The sequence below is a fragment of the Onychomys torridus genome, chromosome 18 (genome assembly GCF_903995425.1).
Source record: "Onychomys torridus chromosome 18, mOncTor1.1, whole genome shotgun sequence".
NCBI classification, from domain to species: domain Eukaryota; kingdom Metazoa; phylum Chordata; class Mammalia; order Rodentia; family Cricetidae; genus Onychomys; species Onychomys torridus.
The window spans coordinates 11,051,844-11,069,472 of NC_050460.1; the positions used below are offsets into that span (position 1 = coordinate 11,051,844).

At 43.9% G+C, this 17,629-nt stretch overlaps 1 protein-coding gene across 1 annotated transcript in view; it reads right to left on the reverse strand.

The window, feature by feature from the left end:
* Positions 1–11,646, reverse strand: part of Adgrf1 (adhesion G protein-coupled receptor F1) — a 34,743-nt gene extending 23,097 nt beyond the window's left edge. The window contains exons 1-6 of the mRNA XM_036167117.1: positions 11,578–11,646; positions 8,773–8,833; positions 6,813–6,956; positions 5,031–5,204; positions 3,996–4,096; positions 2,359–2,417 (exon numbers count right to left, since the gene is read on the reverse strand). Coding sequence (XP_036023010.1) covers positions 2,359–2,417; positions 3,996–4,096; positions 5,031–5,204; positions 6,813–6,956; positions 8,773–8,833; positions 11,578–11,646 — 608 coding nt within the window. The remainder of the gene's footprint in view (positions 1–2,358; positions 2,418–3,995; positions 4,097–5,030; positions 5,205–6,812; positions 6,957–8,772; positions 8,834–11,577) is intronic.
* Positions 11,647–17,629: the final 5,983 nt, after the last annotated feature.

A 17,629-nucleotide genomic window follows, 5' to 3' on the forward strand; every position in this document is an offset into this window, starting at 1 on the left:
GGTAGCCATGGAGATTGGCTGCAAGGCAACTGGGGGAACTGGAGGTATTGGAGACGGTCTGTCTGGGAGGGACAGGCTGTGTGCAGCAGGTCAGACCCAATGGAACTGGGCGTTGACCATCTGTGTACAACGTGATGTGTTCATTACACCTCAGACAGTAACTGAGAGCAGAGCATGGCTCCAGGTTTGAGTCCAGCAAAGGGAAGGTCAGGTGTGAAGACAGTGGAGAAGGTGACTGGTCGGGAGTGAGTGGGCCTGGGGAAGCAGGGGTGGACATGGGTTTGCCATGCCCACTGGAAGAGCAAGCAGAAATGTCCAGTTGGTGGCTGACATTCAGAGTTCAAGGCCAAAACAAGGACAGGTAAAGCCGCAGGTACACAGAGGGGATCTGAAGCCATAGACACACTCGAGAGCACGCACGTTGAGGAAATGAGTCCTATGGTTAGTCCAAGAGATCAGCACTGAGTCACCTTCACTCTTGTTTTTCACTCTGGAGACCAGGCTGGCCTGGAATTCACCACGGAACTCAGGCAGGCTTGGAACTTGCAACAATCCTCCTGCTGCAGCTTCCTAGGTGCTGAGATTACAGGCGTGAGCCACCATGCCCAGCTGCTCGTTGTAATGTTATATTTTCTGGCTTTAAAAAGATATTTATTTTAAAATGCTCTTTTAATTACATTTAAAATACAAATTTTAAAAAATATTTATTTTTTATTATGTGTATGTGGAGAAGGGGGATGTATGTACACACAAATACAGGTGCTAGGGAGGCCAGAAGAGGGTATCAGATACCTCTGCAAGGGGAGTTACAGGTGGTTGTGAGCCACCACATATGGGCTCTAGGAACCAAACTCAAGTCCTCTAGACTTGAGTTTTTAGTATGTATTCTTTACCCCTGGGCAAACTCTCCAGCCCCCCAGCTACCCACATTTTAAAGATAAAAGAACGGAGACACAGAGAGAAGCCAGGTTAGGAAATGAGAGATTGGCAGGAACTTCTGAAGCCTCCAAATGCAAACACTGATGCTCTTGCTCTGGTCTGGCCCACCCTGTACCACTTGCTGACTGTTTTCCTACCTACTGTTTATTATTTTTTACTTTGAAACAGGGTCTCCCTGTGTAACCTTGACTTCACTGTGTCCTCTAGGTCAGTTAGGAAATAATGGCAATTCTGCCTCCACCCTCCCAAGCACTGGGATTACATTCATGCGCCACCATGCCTGGCTGTTTTCTCAGTTTCTGAATGTAAAATTGCTGAATTTAAATCTCAGTTTCATCTAGTAGTTCACTGACAGAAAAGACAAAAAAAAAAGAAGACAGACAGACAGAAAGAAAGAAAAGAAAGAGAGAGAGAAAGAAAGAAAGAAAGAAAGAAAGAAAGAAAGAAGAAAGAAAAGTCCATTATACAGATTCAATAGAAGAAAAAGGAAGGCATGTTCCTCTCTGTGTTGGATTTTAAAGAAAATTACTCCCATGGGACTTTCTAAATGACTTTATGGAATAAGAATACATTTATAGCCAGTGTTGCTGAAAATTTCCCATGACTGGTTTGAAGTTAACCGTGGAAATATAATGACTCAAGTTCTCTGACCTCTAAGCTACTTCCTCCAGCAAGTGGACGACAAGTAGCTGGCAGTTGATGCACACATGGTCAACTCCAAATAACTTTGAATTGAATCATAAACAAAAGGCTAATTTACTAAATATCTCTTTATTTGCTGTAGACAGTGACTTCTGAGTTTTGAACCATAGCCTATATTTGAGAACTGCACAGAAGGTCTTTTTTATCCAAGGTTCCCATCGTGACTCCAAATTATACAACACCATGTCTTCTGTGGTAGAAAGATGCTCATCTCTCTACACCCACATCCTTCATACTACCCCTCACTCCTGAATCATTCACCATGACCCCCCTTCCTCCAAGTTCCTGTCTATGCCCATGTGTTTACAATTCTCTTTTTAATGTGTGTGTGTGTAGTCTTCCATGCATTGTCTGCATATGTTCACATGCACATGCATGTGTGTTCTTGCATGTGGGGACCAGAGGATGACCTCAGGTTGTCATTAGGAATGTTCTCTACTTCTTTTGAGACAGGATCTCCCACTAGCCTGGTTCTCATTAGTTGAGTCTAGCTGGCCAGTGAACCCCATGGATTCCCAGTCTCTTCCTCCTGAGCCCTGGGATTACATGTGTGCACTACCACGCAGGCGTTATTATGTGGGTTCGAGGGTCTCGGGCTAAGATATCTCCCTAGCATTGACTTTACAATTCTGTCAAGACCAGCAGGAATATTACTGGGCATTCTCAGGACCAGTGCGGAATTCTAGAGCAGCTCTTCTAAGACCAGCTGTGACTTACCGAAATTGGGTGACCCGAACTGACTCAAAACCGCCGATTCCTCTGTACGCTTCTTTAAGCTTAGAAAGAAAACAAACGACAGTGTTCCAATCTTTGTCCTTGTACATCAAAGAAACAAAATTGGAGCAAAACACAGATGCAAACAACAAATAAACCAATAGCAGATGAGCAAAGAAAGAAGGGACCATGGGAAGAAGTTATGGATCAGAACAAATACAATTAAAATCACAGCTGAGAACACATGCACACAATTTGTTTTTGAAGATGCTAAGAGTGTGTAAATGACCAGAGGCTGGGGAGGTGGCTCCATCAGGAAAGAGATTGCCACAGGAATGAGGACTTGAGTTTAGAATCCCAGCATTCATGTAAATGGGGTACACAGCCACATACATCTATAACCTGAGTGCTGGGAAGTAGAGACAAGCAGATCCTGGAGCTGGTTGGTCAACCAGTCTAGCCACTTGGTGAGTCCAATGGGAGACCTTGTCTCAAAAATAACAATGATAATGTGTGGACACCTTTAACCAGAAGGCACTTGACATCTGCCTCTGGCCTCCACATGTGCACAAAGAGAAAGATGGTGTTGGAATAAGGGGAATAGGGTAAATGATATGGTAAATGTACCCAGATCTGTGCTCTGGCACACTGACTGGTCTACTTCTTACCTGACTTCACTATGAATTCAAGTTTTGTTCAGTAACTCTTTTCAGCTTCTAAGAGATGCTTCTTTATGGAACAAATTAAAATGCTGACGATTGAGTTTAGGTTGTGATCATTTAGTATGTGTAGTTAAAAACCATAAAATCATCAAAAATCCTTAGAATAGCATTCAAATCAGTAAGAAAAACCAAACCCAAGCCAACTGATAAAATCTCAAGAAAACGCTCAAGGAACATCAACTGTGGGCAGAGCGAATAGGGGCTCTGTAAGAACTCACCAAATGTAAGTCACTAAATATGTACTAAGGGACCAAAGAGTTGGCTCAGCAGTTAGTTAGGAGCCTGTAGAGGGCCTAACCTCCTCTGTTCCCAATGTCCACCCATTGTCTAACTCCAGGGGATCTGACTCCTTCTTCTGGACTCTGCAGGTACTGCACTCATTTCACTCACATACCTACACACACACACACACACACACACACACACACACACACACACACAATTTAAAATTAAGTTAAATAATCTTTTCAAAATATGTTATTAAGGGGCTAAGGTGATAATTTAGTCAGTAAAGCTCTTGTCTTGCATGAAGATCTGAGTCTGAGCCCCAGGACCCACATTAAAAAAAATTCAGATGTGATGGTACATGCTTGTAATCCCAACACTGAGGAGGGAGAGACAGGCAGATCACGCAGACTTACTACCCAGCCCAGGTGAATTGGCAAGCCCCAGGCCAAAGAAATCCCTGTCCAAAAGGGGAAAAAAGCAGGAAGAGAAAGAAAGAGAGGGGAAAAAAGAAAAGAAAACACATTTGAAGCTGTTTTCTCTGTTCCCCACATGTGCACACAGCACCCACATGGATGACCCTATATACAAATATGCACACATATAAAATACGGATTAAATACATCTTCTGAATTGAAGAGCATCTGAACTTGTGGTTAGAAAGAAAACCCTCACATAATAAATAGTGCTTACTTGATTTTCAATTTCAGTTGTGTAGTAGGCGTATACAGCAGAAGATGAATTCCAAAGGTCTTTGGCAAAAGTTCTAATAATTTCAAAAGTGCCCCAAACCTCTATAGGAAATGGGGAAAATAGATACAATAAATTTCTAGCTTGATTTTTATCAGCAGCATAAAATTATGAAAGTACAATTCAGAACCCATGGTAGGTATTTCTATTTTTATTTATTTATTTTTCCATAATTCTCAAGACAAGTTACTCAACACTGTGTGTGTGTCTCTATGTGTATGTCTGTACATATGGAGATGGGATGTTTGGTGTCTGTCTCAATTATTCTCTACCTTATTTTTGGAGACAGGGTCTCTCACTGAACCTGGAGCTCACAAATTCTGATAAATAAGCTGGCCAAAGAGCCCAGGGATCCTGGAGTCTCTGCTTCTCCCATTTTGAGATTCCAGGCATGCACTACTTTCCCCAACTAAAGATCCAACTTCAGGTCCTCATACTTCCACACCAAACACTTTATTTTTGAGCCCCATCTCATTCTTCATAAAACAGAAACTGAAGTTAACAGTGGTTTCCCTAGTCTCTAAGGCTATATACAGTGTGTGTGTGTGTGTGTGTGTGTGTGTGTGTGTGTGTGTGTTGTAATCCAGAGCAGGCCTTTAGATATAACCACCAAATGTTCCTCCTGCATTCACACATCTAGAGTCAATGCTGGGAAAGAAGAGAGAGCGGAGAAGGAAAGCATCCTGGCTCAGGAGGTTGCCCACTTGGATTACAGTGCATCTTTCTAAATCTCAATAGAATTCTGCAGTCACAGAGCCGAGCTGCATGCGTCTAGGGGTTGAAATGGCATCCAAACATCATCTTGTGGTTTGGGATCTGCTGCACCAAGGAAGCTCTCACTGGGTCTAGACAAATCTAACAGGGCACCTCTGCCTCATCACCACCCTTCAGCATCAGCTGCCCTCAGCCAGGCAGAGCTATATAATACTGTCTGTATTGCATCCTGGGATGAGAGTACCCCAGCCAAGAGGTACTTACTTGCTCTCTCACAGAAATTAACACTCTGGCTGAGGTCTTTGAGAGGGCAATTACAGCTTGAGAGGGGTCCAGCTGTGTGAAGGTAGCAGTTCTGGGGATCAAGGCAGGAGGGAGGAAACCAGGTGTAGCTGTCTTCACAGGCACACTCTGGGAACCCCTTCAGGCTTCTGCAGTCTATATATAGAAAAAGAAATAGAACAGTTTCAGTGTGTCTGCTTTCTAATTCAACTTCTGTTCAGTCCTTGGCTCTGACTTGGAATCTGGAGCAAGAATTTCTCAGCAGCAGCTGGAAGGCAGGCAGTGTGTTTAAGATATAGAAGCATCCAACTCCATAGATTCTGAGGTTGCTGTGAAAATCCTAGCAAAGACAAAAACCCAAATATCCTGCCTTAGCGTCCAAAACAAGGCTACAGATCCCACTGGTACCCACTGTGATGGAAGAAAGGCAGAAGAACATGGTCACCACATAGAATTAATGACAGGGTCTAGAGGGCATTTGACTGTTATCTCATGGAGTCCCCATCCATTCACATGTCAACACTCCAAGGGAGACCTTCCCAGCCACATGGCAGGGCTGGATACATGATTCAGTGTTTAAGAGCTCTGTTTCTCTGCAGGGGACCTGAGGTTGGTTCCTAGCATCCACATGGTGGCTCACAGGCATCTTGAACTCCCAATCCATGGCATCTGAAGCCTTCTTCTGGCCTTCTCGGGTACCAAGCATGCATGTAGTGTACATATATATATGTAAGTAAAGTACTCATACATGCTGGGTATGGTGACACCTTTCTTTAATTCTAGCACTTGAGAGGCAGAGGCAGGAGGATTTCTATGAGTTCAATGCCAGTCTGGTCTACAGAGCAAGTTTTAGGACAACTAGGGCTACAGAGAGAAACCCTGTCTTGGGGAAAAAAAAAACATTTATACACAAAAATTGTAAGTGTCTAAGTGTTTTAAAAGCTTAGAAAGGCAGAATGATTTGGAGGTGGGGTAATGATGAAAATATCTACCAGTCAATGTTGTGCATTTGTTATTTTGTATTGGATCTGACATGCCCATAAAAAGCCTTTCATCTTAACAAAAAGGTGAAGGGCGGGGCTGGGTGGGGCTGGGCAGGGATGTGAGACAGTCCAAGATAAGTCTGAGAAATGTACATGGAAGTGTATAGTGAGTGCTTGTCAAAGTTTGTCATGCTTCCTGGAACATTTCACCCCCAGAGTTTCTGATTCAACACATGGACTAAAGAATTTGCATGTCTATCCGGTTCCATGCTTCTGATGGTGGTGGTGATCTGAACACTTTGGGACTCACAGCTTTAGCCAAGTCATTAAACTTTTCTGGGAACCACTTTCATGTTTTTAGTTACCAAATATTTTTTGCTATCTTCTAGACACACACTGGGATTTCATATCCTGGCCTCATGAGGCTAGATGGAGTCATAGAATAAATTCAGGCCAATAAGATAGGAGCAGAATTAGTGTCTTCCATTCTCAGCCCAAGACTGTCATTGGCTGTAAGAGGGTCTCTAGGGTTTCATTTCTTTGTTCCTCAGAATAGATATATTTGAAGTAGGATCTCATCCATCAGCTGGTACCTGAGTGATAACCACAGACACAGCCCCCTTGCCAACATACAATGCACATGTCCCATTAAGAAGAAGCATTAGGTCTTGATGCTATAGGACTTGTGTGGAATGATCATTTTTCACATCACAGCCTGCCTACCCCGACTGGCCCGCCGCTCTCCCCATTTGCATTCCCTCTCCCTGGAAAGCTAATTTACATGTGGTGGACTTCACTCTGATGATCTTGCTGGGCCCATGTAAGCACGACGATGGTGACTTCAAATGCTTCAGAAATCTTTTCAATTCTCTCTTCTCCCCAGGATCTCTGTATGTCATCTGAAGCAACACCTCATACTCCTGGACTGGAGGGAGAGAGAGGTTATCAGAAGGTCTCTGTGTGAGGGGAAGATCACTTAGCCATCATCACGTCCTGCTTAGAGCTCCTGGGCTGTCCCTGACACTGGTCACTACATTCTGCACGTCCAGACATTGACTTAACATGTGCACAAGCAGACGTGCCTCACACATGCCTCATACAGACCTCTCCTCCCACTTCTGCTAGGCCAATAGTTCCTGTGCTCTCTGTCCAGACTCAAGCAGAAACAGGCTTGAACATCCTACTCACTCTTCCATCATACCTTAGCTTTGGTTTCCTTGAAATATCTCCAACATAAACCTCCCAACCTCACCCTTTCCAAAAAAACTTTTTTTTAATGTTCCATTAATTAGTGGGAATTTGGGGATTTGATTGAAATACAAAAGCAAAACACAACCAGACCTTAGCTTATATCTGTGCACACTTACCTCCAGCTACTTATTTCTGTAAATAAACAAATTTCTTTTCTTTCCCCAAAGATGAGCCTTCTGTACCTGGGGCTCTGATGTTCTCGGCTTCCACATGACAAACCCAATCTTACCTTGGGCCTTTGCATGTGCTAACTCTGTAGCCAGAATTACTGGGTTCATATCTTGTCTACAGTTCTTTGGGAGTACCACCAAATGGTGGGGAACAGGGTAAATGTGATCCTGTTCACTTTCCTAGGAATCAGTGGTACTGACACCAGCTAGGTTGGGTTAAATCCTGTCTTACAGCCCCTAGTTCTGGGCCCTAGTTTCTGTCTTTAAATAAAGATGACCATGAACAAAGTATGAGTATGATGGTTCAGTTTATATACTATAACTAAACACAGCCTGGTATAGTGACAGCCCAAAAAATAAATAAATACTTGCTGTATTTTATTGTTGTTGTTATTGTTGGGGAGATCCTGTTTGTGGCACTCCATGTTAAAATTATTTTTTGTTTCATTTTCCTGAAGAACTGTAGTCTTGCACTGGGGACATGGTTCATGCCAAGCCATGTTCAGCACATGGCCATATGTCATGTAAGTGTACTTAAATACATTGTGTGTCAGAAAGTCTGTTGTGGACTGCGCTAGAACCTAGCCATCATCTGTGTGGGTCAATGTTTTTGAAAGGAAATACATTCAGTATTCCAAACATTGGGCCTGTGTATTGACATCCACACCAGGACTCAACCCCATGGTGAGAGCTCTGTGCATTGATGACATTCATGGGCACAAGAGAAAAGGAAAAAAGAGCAGGCTCCTGTTGGGCATGGTACAAGATGCTCATCTTCCTTGTCAGGTGCTTCCTTCCTCACCTGGATTTGTAGTCACCTAGGAGACACACCTCTGGAGCAGTATTTGAAGGCATTTCCAGAGAGGTTTTACTGAGGAGGAAAGCCCACCCTGAATGTGGATGGCACCATTCCAGGAGCTGAATAAAAGGGGAAAGAGAGGAGGCACACTGAGCGCCAGCAACCATCCCTAAGCTTCCTGAATGTGGACATGGTGTGACCAGCTGCCTGCCGCTCTTTGCTGGCATGATGGACTGCATGGGCTCTGAAATCATGAGCCCCAAATCACTGGTCCTTCACTGCAGTGCTTTGGTAAGATATCTGGCCACAGCAGCAAATAGACCAACCAGTACACCATGTCTTTCTTTAATCCTTAAAAACGTCTTACTCTTAAAAATTACCACTATTATTCACAGATTTGGATGATTCCATAATGTGCCTAAGATCACTTGGCAGTTGCTGGGGTAGGAAGCCTGTCTTCTTGGCATCAGTACCCCCATACCCGGACATACCCTCATACCTGGACTCCAGCAGGGTCTTACCTGGATGCCTTTTCTCAACCACACTGACATCTCCTTTTATTTTGTTGTTGTCATTTTTCTGCTTAAAAAAAAAAAAGGAAAGAAGACAGCTGTGGTGAGGCTTTGTGATCTCCAAATCATAAGGCCTGTGGAGTTTCCCAGATAACCTGAAATTGCTGATCTAATACTCAAGCCTAGAGTGGTAGGAGATGGCCGACAGAGGCCTTGCCAAGGCTGCTTTGAGCAAAGACCTGGAGGAAGTGATGGAGTCTTCAGGAAGAGGAAGCAATGGAGTCTACAGGAAGAGGAAGTGATGATATCTGCAGGAAGAGGAAGTGATGGAGTCTTCAGGAAGAGGAGGCAATGGAGTCTGCAGGAAGGGGAAGTGATGGTCTTTGCAGGGGGCAGGAACAACATGTGTGCAGGCCAGTGCTATGAACGAGTCCAGCTATGATGATAAAGTAAAGGACTGGAGAGCATGAAGAAGCGGGTGAAGGGAAAAGATTAGGAGGTGGGGCCAGAGTCCACAGAGGCAGGTCATGTAGACAGAAGTGAGTCGGGTACATCTATCAGACCACAGAAAGAAGATTTTAACTTTTTGTGGGAAGGGTTGTTGGTGGTGTGTGTGCGCCCATGAGAAGACCAGAGAAGCTATTGAATGTCTTCCTCTATCACTCTTCAGTTTATTCCTTGGAGACAGGGCTCTCACTACAGTGAATCTGGTCACTGTTTTGGCTGGACTGCCTGGCTCAGTGTCTGTCTGTCTCCACCCTCCTGTATTGGGGGTTACAGCCATTCCCATTTGTTTTTTAAGTGCGTGCCGAGGATTCAAACTTGGAGCGTCATGCTTCCAGAACAAAAGGTCTTCACCACCGCATCAGTTCTGTAGCCCTGATTTTAGCTTTTACCTGAGAGTTATGTGGAGTTCGGACAGGGGTAGCACAAGAAAGATTTGCTCTGATTTACTTTACAGAATCCTTAATCCTGATGCCATGTTAAGAATGGACAAGCATTCCCTATGCTTAGTCACCCAACCTTGATGCAGGGGGAGGAGATTGGTCCTGCCTCAACTTAATGTGCCAGGCTTTGGTGACTCCCATGGGAGCCTGCCTCTTTCTGAATGGAGACAGAGGAGGAGTGGGGGAGGGGAGGCAGATTGGGGAGGGAAAGGAAGGGGAAACTGTGGCCAGTACATAAAATAAATGAAAAAAAAAAACTTTTTTAAAAAAGGTCTATTTTTGGCTTTTAAAAAAAGAATGGCCAGGCACCGAAGCAATGGAAGCATTTCTGGGGTTACCAAGGTACTACAGGAGCAAGACAGTAAAGCTGTAGATGACAGAGTGGGCAGTAGTGGAAGTCAGGAGTATCTGACTGCTGGATATACTTTAAAGTAAATTTAAAGCTTGTCTACAGTGGCAACATGACAAGGTTAGAGCATGGCACCATTTCACCTGGGTGGAAAGTGGTGTTGCAGGAAAGAAGAGTTTAGTAAGAAGAATTCAAGGGTTCATTTGGGACGCGTGAAGTTGAGGAGTCCTAGTGCCCAAACGGATGGTGGCTACAGAGTTCAGGCCAAAGCTTCCGGATGAAAATCCACACTTGGGAATCGTCAGGGAGCTGAAAACATTCAGACTATGATCCTCGATGAAAACATCGAGAAAATGACGAGCCTGTAGCCGGGGTGACAGCTCAGTTGTCAAAGCAGTTGCTCTACAAGGGTAAGGAGCCACTAGAGTTTGGGTGCCCAGAACCTATGTACGTGCTGAGTAGGCAAGGTGGCCTGCCTCGGATTCTAGCCCTGGAAGATGGATACACAGAACAAGCTAGCTAGGAAGAGTCATTGTGTCACAGACCTCTGGGCCTGAGAGATCCTGACTCAATAAATAAAGTGAAAAAACAATTAGGAAGGTTTTCTGCTATCAACTTTGGGCTTCTGTGTGTATACATACTCCCACACACGTGTGCGCGCACACATACAAACATGCATACTCTTAAATTTGCAACAAATACACACAAATAGGAAAAAAAAAAAGTAAGTACATTGGCCTTTGAGAGACAGAGGTGGGCAGGTTGCTGCAAGTTTGAGGATAACCTGGTCTATACAAAGAGTTCCATGGCAGCAAGAACTACATGATAAGACCCTGTCTCAAAAAGCATAAAGCGCTGGGCAGTGGTGGCACATGCCTTTAGTCCCAGCACTTGAGAGGCAGAGGCAGGCAGATCACTGAGTTCAAGGCCAGCCTGGTCTATAGAGCAAGTCCCAGGACAGCCAGGACTACATAGAGAAACCCTGTCTCAAAAAACAACAAAAAAGCATAAAACAAGGGAAGGATGATGGCACACATCTACAATCCTTGAAAGTAGGAGGTAGTGGTAGGAAGATCAGCAGTTCAAAGGCAGCCTCAGCTACACAGTGAGTTGGAGACCAGCCTGCGTTGCATGAGACTCTGTACTAAGCAACAATTCGAGAACAAAAAGGGGGAGTAGAGATGATAGAGAAGGCCTGTGGTCGTTAGTGTCCACCCACACGGCTTTTCTGTGCCCAAGAGGCCATAGAGAGAACGTGTTGAACTAGACAAGATGGCTTCATTTTCAGGGGAGAGCCTCATTTGCAATTCAGTCACGTGCACTTCAACGAGATAAAATAGCTTCCTGTAGACCTCACCTGAATGCTGGTAATGCTGAGACGAGACCTCAGGACTTCTGATGCAAAGTCTGCTAGCCTCGGTAGCTCAGCTGCCTGCACAGTGATAGATTCTGAAGGTAACAGGAAGGTGGAGAGGAGAGATGGTTGCCAAGGGAAACAGGACATGTGTACCAACTCACCTGCAGGAAGCTATCGGTGCCCTTGGTCAGAGTGAAAAAAGGGATGAGCCACAGGAATCCAACTCTCATTTCCAGGAGCTCCTTCTCCCTCTCTCAACTGAACGTAGACACCCGAGTCTAGTCACCTGGGAGGCAGCGTACTAAAACAAATATGCGCCAAGACTGTAACCGGGTACATTCAACATTGGCCCCTTAAGTTTTACTGGGATTCTTGTTGTCCCATTAAAATATCCAAGGGTCTAAGAAGCACAAACACTAAAGATTTTAGCATAAAAGTTCTTAAACTTAAAGACAACCACCAGCCAGTCTAGAAAGTTCCCTTCTCATTAGCTGATGGAGTCAGCAACAAATTGTTCTTAAGTTTCTACTTATGCTAAATAATTTGGACAGAATTCAACACATAAACATTGTGGTGATTCAAAAGAAAAATGTCCCTCATAGGCTCTGGTGTGTGAACGTTTGGGCTCCAGATGGTGGCACTGTCTGGAGAGGTTGTGGAACTTTGAGGAGGTCAAGGCTTGCTGGAGAAAGCACATCACGGGGAGTGGAGGCAGCTTTGGGGAGTTCACAGGCTCACCTGCTTCCAGTCTGACTTCTCGGCTTTGTGTTTGTGGGTGAATATATGAGCTCTTAACTTCCTGTTCCCACTGCCTGCGGCCATGCTTCCCTTACCATTACAGACTTTCCCTCTGGACAGTCAGCTCAAACACACCCTTTTTTCCTCTAGTTGCCCTTGGTCATGCTCTTTAATCTCAGCCACAGAAAAATAACTAATACAGACATAGTCACGAAATTAATCTTTTATAGCTAGGCTGTTTGGCGTCAAAGAAAAATCATGCTGAATTACAATTATTCTGCATAATACTTAGCTACTAGGGACACGGGGCCTCTGCATTTTAAATTTTAATTAAAATTCAGTTTCTCAGATGAAGGCTGTAGCTTGGTGGTAAAACACTTGCCTAGCATGAAAGAGTTCATCCTGCAGGAACACAATACAATGCACATGCATGCATGCATGCATGCATGCGCGCGCACGCACACACATGCACACACATACACACACACACACACACATGCACACACAATTGATTTCTCAGTTGTATTAACTATACATTTTTTTGTCCTTGTGTTTTTGAGATAGGATATCATGTAGCCCAGGCTATCCTCAAATTCACTACTAGCTAAGGATGACTTTAAATTTCCTAGCTATACATCCCAAGTACGAGGACCACCAACATGTGCCGCCAAGGTCAGTCAGTGTATGTGGTCCTGGGGATAAACCCAGTGTTTCACACATCCTACACAAGCATTCTTTCAACTGAGACTCATCCCTAGCTAATGGATGTATTTCTAAGATTCACAGGTCACAAGTGGCTAGCATCTACTAGGCTAAGTAGCACATTACAGAATTCCTCCATCATTTTTGAAAGTTTAACTGGATAGCAGTGATCAAAGATAAAGGATTATTTCCCCACAGACTTTCAGCATTTCTTTTACAGCTCTATAGAAAATAGTTTTAAAAATGGTTCCCAGACTCAATAATCCACCACTGGAGTAAGTGTACAGAAGAGTACAGAGTGGGACTCTCTCCATCACTTACCTTCTTCTTGATGAACTTAAGTCTTCATGTGCACACTGACATCTCCACCAGATGCTGCTCTCTGACCTAAAGAGAAAGGTGTCAGGGATGGAGGAAGACTATACCCAGGGCTGATTTTCTAGGGCTGTCTGGGGCCTTCTCAGGAAGCGTGGAATACATATGACATCTGCATCACCCTTCCCCTTGGGTGAATGAATGTTCTTCTCACACCCCACCTTCCTGATTGCCAAGACTCCTCTTCCATCTTTGGCTGGATGAGTCTGCAGATGGTAACCCATGCTTCAGCCATTCTTTTAGATCTCGGCTTATCTAAAGCCCGCCCCTCTGCCTGTGTTCACTTCCAAAGCTGAAGGACATTTGTCTCCAAAGAACAACATTTCAATGTTTTTCCAGCCTGTGGTAACACAACACACACACACACACACACACACACACACACACACACACACACACACACACACACACACACACACACACACACACACATCTTCTGTATCAGCATTTGGGGATTGGTCCAGGGCCACTGAACATACCAATACCTGCACAAATCCCTCATATAGACTAGTAAAACAGTGGTTCTCAACCTATGGGTCATGCCGAAAATGCTGTGAGGTTTATGTTTAAGAATGCAAAGTTAAGCACACATGCACATGTGCACATGTACACGTAGTAGAGAGCCGTTCTGATTAATCCCCTAGACCTATCCATTCCGCCTCTCCTTTTCCTATGGAGAACACTGAGTCTAAGTTTTATTGTTCCACCCCGACCCTATAACAATTTATCCATAACCCTGAGAAAATCGTCCATTTCCTTCCATGTCAGAAGGATCCCAGAAACTATAAAAAAAAAAAAAGAAAAAGAAATGCCCAGAATCTTTGTGTAATTCCACAAATGAGTTGTCCTTGCCACTAGAGCATGGGTGTTTACATCACATTTCACTCTGGGGGCAGCTAATGCCTGACAGACAGCTGTGTTGGCATTACCATCTGTGGAAAGGCTTAACCACAGTGGGGGGATGCCCCCCTACTTCCTTGAATTCATTCAAGTGAATTCATTTCTGATAATCCCTGTCCTTTACGTAACCACAAGCAATCACTAAAACTTGCTGCTGTGCCTCTGGGGACGGCAGCACATTGTCTCCCGGTCTTTCAGTTCTGTGTTTGTGGACTCTTATAACTTTGTTGACTACAGTAGGCAAAGCCTAGAGAATCTGAGCCTCCTCCTGGATTACTTTGCTTTAAAGAAAACTCAGCTGAAAGGCACTTAGGAGAAACCAGAGTTAACTGTAATTGGGCTTGGGGAGATGTCTCAGTGGGTAAAAGTGCTTGCCGCACAAGGATGGAGACTGGAGTTCAAATCCCCAGATCCCCAGATCAAAACCGAATGTAAAGCACAGCATCTGTGATCCTGGACTCCCTATGGGGAGATAGACCAGAGACAGGAGGAGTTCCAGGCCTGTCACAGCACACCTAGCCTGGTGCACACACAGAAAACAAGGGGCCCTGTCTCAAACAGGACAGAGTAAAGACTGACAGCTGAGATTGCCCTCAACCCCCACACCTGTGTTATGGCATGTGTACACGTGTACCCCACACACAGACACACATGCACGCACACACTTACATATACACACATACATGCATAAAGAAAAACTCTAATTTACAAAATGTTTCCATATATATTGGTTTTTTGTTTGTTTGTTTGCTTGCTTGCTTTTGGTAACCTTGTATATTACAAAGAATTGTTTCAATTTTCATTTATGGAAAAATGAAAAGGGTAGACCTGAACTCCACTTCAAAGAATATATCACTATTTCCTTAAATTCCCTTTTCCTTAGACTATGAGTCAGTCAGGTTTAATTTCTTGGAGCATGGTTTTAATTATTCAGGATTATAGTTGGATCCCCATCTGCATAGCTTACAAACAAGTCCCTTTGTTCAGGAAAAGGAAGCATACACGTTTCTCAGTAATCATCCTAGGAAATGTGAGTGTCTCAAATGCAGGAAGAGACTCTGGTTTACAAGGACAAGGACAAAAAGCCTGGCCTTTTGGGAAGGCGCTGGGGAGCGCATTGTGCCAGGTCTGTGCCTGTGGACAGTAGATTCAGGCTGCTGCCAATTCCTCCTGACTGACATTCTTTCTTTACTTTGAGACAAGGCCTCTAATTCACCATTCCCTTGCCTCTGTTGGGATTACTGGTGTGTGCCACCATGTCAACACAAACCAATCTTAGATCTAGTTAAAATAAGGGTAAAATGAAGGTAACCTCTGACCTCACACTAGCTCCCTAACTCTTGCCGTGTGCAAATGTGTGCTATCTGTACTACAACTTCCTTAAGAGCAAAAGCAAGTTTTTCAATCACATCCTCCAAGTGGTCATTCTAGAAACAACTATTGCCAGGTGTGACATTGAGCCTGGAAATACTAATACATCCACCAACCCTCAGAAGCCTTCAAGACTCCATGCTGTGTGCAGAATCAAGAGCAACCTGGAGTCTCCAACTTCCTTCCTTCAAGGGCTCCTTCTATAATGCATCCTCTCACGTACCCAAATCCCAGGACCTTTCCAGGTTAGGGTGAAGGTGCTGTTCCAGAAGGTTCACATGCTTTGAATTCTGATAAATGTAGCCTGTCTTAGAGTTTCTAATGCTGTGACAAGACATCATGACCAAAAAGCAAGTTGGGGAAGAAAGAGTTCATCACTCTTGAAGGAACTCAAACAGGGCAGGATCATGGAGGCAGGAGCTGATGCAGAGGCCATGCACGGGAGCTGCTTACTAGCTTGCTTCCCCTGGACTGCTCAGCCCACCTTTTTATAGAACCCAGGACCAGCCGCCCAGGGATAGCACACCCACCATAGACTGGGTCCTCCCCCATTAATCACTAAATGAGAAAATGCTTTACATTTCAAGAGGCATTTCCTCTACTGAGGCTCCTTCCTCTGATGACTCTAGCTTATGTCAAGCCAACACATGAAACCACCCAGTGCACAGCCCAGTAACCCTCCAGATGAGGACCCCATTTTCATGCTCTGGTCAGAAGCAGAGATGCCATCTCATTTTTCTCCTGATTTCTTCTCATGCTTTTATTGTTATCATTTTAACACATTTGAATATTTACTTCTGGAGTTATTTTGTTTTCATGTCAAATTAAGATTTATTTTCATTTCTTCAAAAATGAATGTCCACCAACTTCTTTCCAATTCAGACAAATTGGCAAGCGATGTTTTTTATCTTCCTTCTTGAATTTTCAGTCCTTAATTATTAATAAGATCAATCTTTTTCAGATTGCTTATTAGCTACTTTTTCCCCATAAACCACTATCCCAAGTTTTCTAGCAGACTGCCCATCTTTCTCTGAAGAACCACTTTGAGACCTCTCATAATGCTGGGACCCTGGCTCCTGGTCGCTTGTGCTAGAGATATTGGCTCAGGGCTTGCCATTCATCTTTTAGGCCCTTGTGTTGTTTTATTTTGTGTGAAAGCTTAAAATATTGTGAAATCACTCTTTTCAAACATTGTCATTGTATATATTGAACACAGGGTTTTGCTGAGAATTTTTTTTTCTATAAAGAGATTGTAAAAAACACTTTTCCTATGTTTTCTTCTATTACTTTTATCATTATAAATTTAGTGCTTTGGAATCTTTGGTCCTGGAGATTATTTTAGGTTTTCATGTATAATTAAGATTGATGTCTCTGTGAATTCGAGGCCAGCCTGGTCCACAGAGCAAGGATCCAGGATATGCACCAAAACTACACAGAGAAACCCTGTCTCAAAAATCCAAAATGAAAAAAGAAAGAAAGAAGATTAATGTTCATTTCTTCAAAAATGAATAGCTGGCAATGCCACCTTCATTATTTGACTAAACTGCTTCTTAAACCTACCTGATGTTTACATCATTTCTTTTCAGTAGCTACAGAGCTATAAGAGTGCTCTGTCCCTGAGAAATACTACAGCAAGTATCTTAACAAAGATAACTTAGTCAAGCATGGTGGTACAGATGCCTATAATTCCAGGACTTGAGATAATGAGGTAGGATTGCTGCAAGCTGGAGGTTAGCCTGGTCTACATGTGGAGTAGCCTGGTCTACATCTGGAACCTCACCCCCCAACACACACACACACACACACACACACACACACACACACACACACACACACCATTCCTCAGCCTAGCAAGAGAAAAGTTCTGGAATGGGAATGCTGACACTGTTTTCTAAGACATCTATTGCCTTCTGGAAGAAGTAAGAAGTGTGTGGCTCCCACAAACATCACATCCACTTGTGAGTAATGTGAGTGTTCATAACTGTTTCAGCCACTTATGGTAGCAGCACATACTTCTGAGCCCAGCACTTGGAAGGGGGATAATGAGTTCAAAGGCAGCCTGGGCTACATAGTGAGTTTGGGACCAGCCTGAACTACATGAGATCCCATCTTGAACAAACAAACCCA